This window comes from Sesamum indicum, linkage group LG10 (assembly GCF_000512975.1).
Source record: "Sesamum indicum cultivar Zhongzhi No. 13 linkage group LG10, S_indicum_v1.0, whole genome shotgun sequence".
Lineage (NCBI taxonomy): Eukaryota > Viridiplantae > Streptophyta > Magnoliopsida > Lamiales > Pedaliaceae > Sesamum > Sesamum indicum.
The window spans coordinates 9,624,445-9,633,092 of NC_026154.1; the positions used below are offsets into that span (position 1 = coordinate 9,624,445).

General features: G+C 37.0%; 1 protein-coding gene across 1 annotated transcript in view; it reads right to left on the reverse strand.

The window, feature by feature from the left end:
* LOC105172315 (periaxin-like) overlaps positions 1-2,301 on the reverse strand; it is a 3,050-nt gene extending 749 nt beyond the window's left edge. The window contains exons 1-2 of the mRNA XM_011093697.2: positions 2,112-2,301; positions 1,954-2,052 (exon numbers count right to left, since the gene is read on the reverse strand). Of these exons, the coding sequence (XP_011091999.1) occupies positions 1,954-2,052; positions 2,112-2,301 (289 nt within the window). The remainder of the gene's footprint in view (positions 1-1,953; positions 2,053-2,111) is intronic.

Below are 8,648 nucleotides of genomic sequence, written 5' to 3' on the forward strand. Positions count from 1 at the left end.
AAATGCCATATTTTGAACAAGAAAAAGGTGGCTGAGGAAATCGTTCTCTTTGATTGGAAGTGTTCAATTTTCTGAGTGATGCAATGAGTTTCGGGTTGTATGGTATATATAGATGCTGGACATGGAGAATCACCACAAGTTTTTGCCATGGTTGTTAGGAAGGAGATTTGAGTTAGCTCAACTGCCTAATCATCTTTCTTCTAAGTCTGCAGCTGCTTATCCTTTTTCATTTTCATCAACTTTTAGATTTTCAACCTTGTGGATTGTTATTCAAGTAGGGATAATTACATTAGCACCCCTTAATTTATGGTCTATTTACATATACTATTCTGCTTTTTGAAAAATTACACATTAATTTTTTTAAACTATGAACATTATTATACAAATTATTACTGTTATGAGTGGTTCACTAGATCAAGATTAACTCAGACTCGATTTAAAGGCAACCCACTATCTTTTTTCATGTTACAGAAACATGAAGTAATCAAAGTTGCTCGAATTCAACTTGAACATCTTACGTTGAAAACTACCTTAAAAGTTAAAAATTTACTACAAATTTGCTCGAGTTTTAGCTACTTATAAAGTTGCGTTAAGTTTGATTGACACAAATTCCAGTTGAACCGCACAAGTGTATTTTAACAAAAATCATAATCACATTAGTTTAATTTGGCCATCAGTTTCATCTACTCCTCAATGGTTCAAAGTGCTGGTAAGGAACATCCATTTTTAGATAAGATGGCTAGGGTTAAGAATGTGTTATTAAAATCGATGTCTCATGAATAAATTTGAGATAATTAATTTAAATTCAATAAACGTGTAAGTGCTTATCTTATTTTATGTGAATTTCTTATAATTTATTTTATTCTTTTTAATTATACTAAAATATTGATGCAATCGATGTATTGCTTAATTTATTACAATAGTAGAAAAAAGAGAAAAAAAGAGAAAAAGTGATATGATTGGAGACAAAAAGAGAGATGGATTTCAATATCTATACTATTTTGATTACAGTGTGAATTTGTTTGGTTTAGAAAGAAACGTTCACGAAACTCTAGATTTAAGAATAAAACTCAAAACTCCCAAGTAACACATATCTTGCCAACTATGCTTAACTCATTTAACGAAGTTGAGATCCCATAATTTTAAAATCGTAGCTTTGGATCCCCACCAATATATTGTAGTTGTTGATTGTATACAGTTATCTAATATTGATGGTTAGGATATGATTGTCATAGTTGCGTATTGTTGTTGGATATAGATATTTGATATTGATAATTGTAATCAATTTATTTAATAAATAATAGTGAATCATTTTCAATTTAAAAAACTAGCACATTTATTTTTGTTTCAGCTGTAATTGAGACGACGAAAGTACACTTTTAGTCTCATATATAGGAAAGCTTCCGATAGGGGTTAAATACCTTAATCTTCTGCTTTACGAAATTTTCAAAATGGTTACAAAATTGAAAAAACTCAACACATTAGTTCCATAAATTCCGTAAAGGAGAGGACTAAATATGTCGAATTTTCTTAATTTTAAAGCTACTTTAAATATTCGGTAAAACAATAAACTAAATGAATTAAACCCCTATTTTATGGGTTTAAAAATACAATTTTCACCTTTGTTTGTAGGACACACAATATCGGACTTTCCCTCATTTGTTATTCTTATTACATTGGTTTCTTGTCTGGTGCAACAAATGCACCCGACACAAGTATGCTAAAGTACTCTACATAACTTCATCTTCCCCAACTTCCCTCTCACATCAGAAGACAAACTCGAAGAACAGGTGAAAATGGCGGCTATGCCTGATTCTTTCACATCTTTTTTCTTTTTGCTACTAATGGTTTTATCTTTTTTTAAATCCTCGTTAGTACTGGTCGTTTAACATCCATTTTTCTGACTGAATGTAACATTTTGTCAACTCGCAGTGTAAAAGCTTTTCTACTAACCTGTAGTAATTTCAGCGTCTGGAGTGTTCACAGTGGCTAAAACAACAAAAGCTTTGCCATCAGCTTTCAGATATGTTTGCTCCTCTATAGCTTTCAAAGCTTTAACCAATTTGGTCGGAGGTTTAATAGAAGAAACCACTCTTTTTAGGCTCTCTCACCATTGTTTTCAAATTTCCAGGGTCCTATCTGCAAGTCAGTGGATCCCTGTATATCTGCTGAAGACTTCAGAAAGTTTGAATCTGGTGAGAAGATTATCGAGTTCAATTCTGGAGGTGCTGCGCCATAATATTTGTCTAGTACTACTCCTCCAGATAAATTACTTGGAAGTTCACCTTCTTGGTCTTTCATCTCCAAACTTCTTGTAAGGAATGGATCGGTCACCAACTCGAACAATATACAAAAAAATAAAAGATTAATTACAAGCCTTTTGGGTTAAACAAACCCCTATAACAAATTACAATGAATCTAATAAACAGAAATAATAATACAATGAATAGCCCAAGAAATTGCAAAATAAGAGAGAAAAAGATCATAACATAATAAGTAGATCTTAGCTCAGATAGCCAAGATCCTTTAGCCACCAAGGCCAAAAGGCCATAACCCTAAACACAGTTGCTGAAAACTCATAGAGCCACCCAAGCTTAAGCCGCTAAGGCTTATACAAAAAATCCACCAAGGATCGGCCACAAAAGGCTTTTCACAGAGCCACAAAGGCTATGCCGCTTAGGTTATTGATTAACCCAGTGACTTCAAGTTAGGGCATGAAGAACTGGTTGTTTTTCAGAGAAGGGGGAAGAAGAAGATAGGAAGAAATTAACTGATACCCCAAGAGCCATTTCGAACCAGCCATATAAAGAGGTTGGACATTAAATGTCTCATAACAGCCATTTTGGAGAAGGAAGAGACACAGAAGAAATCAAGGGGAAGGGGGAGACTTAAAGGGTCGCCTGGGGAAGAAGGAGAGAAACAGACGGCGGATTAAGGGGTTTAGGGTTAGGGTTAGAAGACATGAGAGAGAGAGAGAGAGGTTTAAATACACAACAAGTGGGTCAAACCTTTTAGTGGGCCGGGTCAGTGGATTAAATGGCTTGATGGGCCTAGATGAGTTTTAACCGTCCAGTGTAAGGGCCCAACCAGATGGTTTGGTCCATTTTAATTTACACTTCTCATCAGTTCTTGGAAACCAACTGGTGAGAATTGTTCCTTAGACTTCTGCTTCCCATCCACTGACTTCACACTTTCAGCATTTGATACATCAGTTGCTTCAAGAGGGGTGAGGTAAAACAAAATGAAAAAAAGGGGAAGAGAAGGTGAAGAAGGGATCAGGCCTTTCAATGATTTGACAACTCATTTTGTCCTATTTAGGGTTAAAAATATAGTTGCAGTACACAATCACTTAAATAATATAAGTCAAGTAAATACAAAATAATTTTATAATTGACATTATCCTAAATTAATAAATAAATTACTAAATAGTCAACTCGAAACCAATCAAACACAATCAAAGATTAATATTAATGCCACTTAATCCTATCGCAAGAAGTAAACATGGCCTTAAGGGACTGCCTCTAACTTTGTCATAGATTCATTTTGGTCGTCTAACTTTGCCAATATTAGTTTTAGTATTTTATCTTTCAATTTTACGTAAAACTGGTTCTTCAATCTAATTTATGACCATTTTACCCTTCTAGTGAAAAAATTAACCATAGTCAACTACATGCTCTAAGTTAGGCCTAACATGCTTTCGAAATAAATTAAGTTTCCATAAATTCATACCTTTTTTGGATCGCCTTGTTTTTGAGTATTCCAAGTCCTTAGTTTTATGGACTTCCTCGAATCACACTACCGCAACAGATGGCTCGCAGACACTTAGATCCTTTAGCAACAAAACAGCACAACCCTATTTGGTTTCCTACCTTAGGGTGTAGAAGGCACTCTGATACAGGAACTTAATAGAATTTTGGATAAACAAGCTAAATAGAAAACTTACTTCTATTAAAGAAATATAGAAAATGTTACATTGGAGGAGACAACTATTTAACCTCTCATATAGTGGAGGACTCGACTCTCTTTGGAAACCCCCATAAACTAAAAAATTAAAAGATAACAAAGATTGAAAATCCTCTAAATTATAATGCTTTGATGAGTTGGAGAAGTTTTTCCGATCATCCCCATCTACTTCATTGTGGCCTTATTTATAGGCGTTCCCAAACTTCAAACTCGGACTCCAAACTTGTTTTTTGATAACGTTACTGCATTCATCATCATCTTGTCTCTTTCGGATGACGTTACTGCGTTCGTCATCACCGCGTCCTTTCTAGTTGTTGGTCATAATGGCTTGTCGGCCATGTGATTGCTAGCTAGCTTTCTTGCTTTGCTGATTGTTGGCCTTTGTTGTTTTTTGCCGACAATCTTATTCTTGATTTTTATATTCTTTAATTTTTACTTTTTTTTGTAAAAATTCTTTCTTTTTTCCTTGTCCTGGTTTGGTTCGGGTTTTTTTTGTATGACCCAAATTTTTGTTCCAAACAGGGGCTTCTCTTATTTTTCACAGCAACGACATAATTGATTATGTCATTGCCCAACATACAACATATTGCACGTCTTCATCCTCGTAGCTTCGGTCGTTGGTAGATTATTTTTTCAAATTAACATCCTCTTCTTCTCAAATAAGCTTTCTACGAACTCAGTGCTTTTTCCCATCATGAAATTTAACAGGAACGATCCATTCACTTTATTTGAGAAAATTTTGAATGGATACTTTACTTTTTCTTTCTCAGTGAGACAGACCCATAATCCCCAAGGTCTTTTGGTAGAGATATCATTTTCACTAATAGCTGATACTAGGGGATCTTATTGTAAGGCAGCTTTGATTTTATTGGAAGCAACCATGTTTGGCCCCTGCAACTTCATAAAATGAAATGCTAGATGAGACCCTTTTTCCGCAGATTCTGAAGCAATTGATACAAATATTATCTCCAGAATATCGCCTCTCTTTAGGTGGGGGTTATTTTGCCACGAATCAAAGACCGCCCTATTAATCCACTCCTAAAGTTTTGAAATTTTCAAAAAACTCGGTGACATAGTATGAATTGAAGCAAGAGCTCCGAAGTCATACCATTTTTTGACATTTTCTGGTTTGGACCCTTCTAACATACAGACTCGGTTATATTTTTCGGATGTTTCAATGATGGTTTTGTCCGAATTTACTCCTTTGCGGAAAATTATTTTTTTTCATATGCACTGGTAGTCCTACCAAGTAGAAGAAGATATCAATTCGTTAGTATTAACCTTAGAAGTTCCTGCCACCCGCCTAAGGCTAATCTCTCCCTCTTTAGCTATAGAGGTGCTGGATTCACTTGAAATTTCAAGAGTTCGCACTTTCAATGACTCAATTGTTGCCGTTTCACCAGAATCTGGTGATGGCCTTGTACAATCATTACTTAAATCTGAGGCTACAAATCTACAGCCTTACACTCTAAGGGTATGTTTAGGACCATGCTCCCTTAACTCGTGAGTCATCCCCGAAGTTGATTCCTTCCGAATTAATTTTCATAAATCGTTCCATAACATGGTGGATGCTAATAAGGAGCTTCTTATGGCGACTTGGACTGTGTCTAGATCAGCTCGTTGGATTTATCTGGCAACTTGTGCATTCACCACTAGCTGCCAGAACTTCTTGTCAAGTTCCTCGACGTTTCCCCGAAGGTGCCTAAGTCTCAGTATGACGGAGTTTGCTTTAGATGCCTCCATCTCTCGTGAAGAAATCTGCAAGAACATTTTTATGAGATTTTATAACGATAATATTATAACAATAATATTGGTATTCAACTTGCTATCTGATAATACGAGCTTTCTCTATCTTTTATTCTAATTTATTTTTTAAGAAAGTCTTAACATTAGTATTATCAACTTTTAATGTAAATTCTTTCTCGTTAATGTGCCAAACTTTGGCTTGTTGTTCTGAGAACCCTTCTGTATATCTACAAGGTTCTTCCCCCTGTAGTTGTCTTTTTCATGAGCACTGTTGTCCATCTATAGTCATTGAAGTCCGTGTAGACTACCAATTCGTCCTCATCCTGTGGTGTAGCAAGCTTCAACAAGTTACTACAAACCTGTTTCAGCTCACGAACTCTTTCCGTGTGGATTCTTTTCCATTTCTACTTTGAACTTTCCATTTCCTTTAAAAGTGGTTAGAAATCCTTAATGTATCTTGCATGGTCTTTGATGAAGATGCCTGCAAAATTAGCAATCCACAAGAAGCTTTGCAAATGCTTCTTGTCTTTGAGTATATCTGAAAAATTATGGATTTTCTCCACAATACGGTCCTGTAACTCAATTCCTAAGAACTCTTAGAAATTTAATTTTCTCGATGAAGGTAAATTGCATTAAGAAAAAATCGTAATGTACAGTTATATGGCTGATGTTGTGTGCCATGGAATTTTCCATAATCTATACAAGGCTATCGTACTAATTTTATTTGGCAACTCTGCACTAAGTGTACGTAATCTAATTTTGTCTAGAATAATCTTAGCCACTGCCGACAGGTCTCGATCCAATTGCTGAAATTTCCTCCTTTTGCGCTCCTACCAAATGTGATATACTAGAGATGCTAAAAGGTTGCGATAGGCGGCGTTAACCACGTGCTTTCCCCGCCACTTTCGTGCAGCAATCATCACATCAATCATCCATCCTCTGTTTGTCCATGAAACCCGAACCTCTCTGCGTAAGAATCGAATACACTGCTTTGAGTAAGGGCAGAAAAATAGCAAGTGTTGGTGAGTCCCCAGTGTATCCCTCGAGCAAAGAACACAATCCCTATTAAGATGCTGTAACCACGGACGATCCATGGTGGAGAGTCGTTCATGTAGAACTAGCCATAAGATAAACGAATTCTTGGGAATTTTGAATTGGCTGATAAGGAGTGAATACTAACATACCTTTGGACCTGAAGAACGAAATATGTCATACACCCTCCTATTGGTGTAGGGGCCTCCCCTCAGAGTGATCGAGTCTTGTGTGCCTTGTAGTGGAGGCAATTTTTGGATGATGTCCAACATAATAATGTCCGCCCGTGTTTGTGTAGGTGTGAGAGTCAATGGCCAATGCCATACTCAATTGTGAATAACCTCTCTAAGGAGCATGTCCGCCCGTGTGTGGGTGTGATAGGGGCCGTGTGGAAATATAGTCATTAAGATCCCCATAGGATGCCAAGGATCCTGCCATATATATATATTAATTCCCCATTGTCGATCTTATAATGGATATGAGGCTGTAGTATATGTCGAAGTTCAAGCAATTTGCGCCAACCCCATGCTCCGGAATTAGCCTCAACTGTCCATATAGATTTGCCTTGAACTCTCATGGTGCAAATCCATGTTACCCATATAGAACCGTGGGATCTGCTTAATATTCTCCAGATATGTCTACTCATATGAGTTCGATTGAGGGCTGCCACATCCATGATTCCCTGTCCTCCTTCTTCCACCGGACAACACACTTGATTCTAGGGAACCTTCGGATATCCAGAGGTTGATGCACCTTTCCATAGGAACTGGCGGAACCGTTTCTCTATCTCCTTAATAACTCCTTTTGGCAAAGTAAATGCCATAGCCCAATAAATTTGTAGTGGCATGAGGACTGATTTAATGAGTTGAATTCTAGCTGCAAATGCTAGTTAAATGGAAGCCCATCCCTGCAATCTCTTATCAATCTTAATTAGCAAAGGATTACAATCAGAGATGGAAAGTCGAGAGGCAATAAGTGGTAATTCGAGATATGTGACTGGTAAATCTCCCTCCTGAAATCGAGGATGCTAAGAATTGTATTTTTAAGCGGCTGAGAGGCTTTAGAGAATAACATGGCTTTTAGCAGCATTAGTATGAAGACCAGATAAAGAGGAAAAATTGTCCAAACCTTCTTTAAATACCCGTATAGAGAACTCATCAGCACGACAGAAGAGTAGCAAATCATCAACAAACGATAGCTGGAAGAGCCCCGTTTTCTCACATCGCCAATGATAAAGAAATCCGCCTTGAACCTCAATTTTTTGTTGGATCATGAGGCCAAGAATTTTCATAACCAACACAAACAGATAAGGAGACATTGGATCCCCTTGTCTAAGCCGTCGAGCCCCCACAAAGAATCCATGAATGCCACCGTTCAATGCAATAGTAAAAGTTGTGGTTGTAACACATTCCCGTATCCATTCAATGAAGAGTTCTGGAAATTTATATAGCCGTAGAACCGCAAATAGAAAATCCCACTCCATCATATCATAAGCTTTACATAAATCAACCTTCAACGCATACCGAGGGGGCTTATGTTGTTGGTTGTAACCCAAAAATAATTCCTGCGCCAATAAGACATTGTCCTCAATACTACGGCCCGAGACAAAGGCATTTTGTGCAGGACTAATTAATTTGTCAATCACCAACCGAATTCTCTTGACTAATATCTTAGTAATAACTTTGTAAAGCACATTACAACACGATATAGGCCTGAAATCACTAACAGATAAGGGATTATGTACCTTGGGGATGAGAGAAATAACCGTGGAGTTGATTGGCTTCAACAAACAACCATGATGAAAGAACTCCAGTATTGCATTTGTGACCTCCCTGCCAATGATAGGCCATGCAACTTTATAAAACCCTGCCGAAAAACCATCAGGCCCCGGTGCCTTGTCCTCCTTA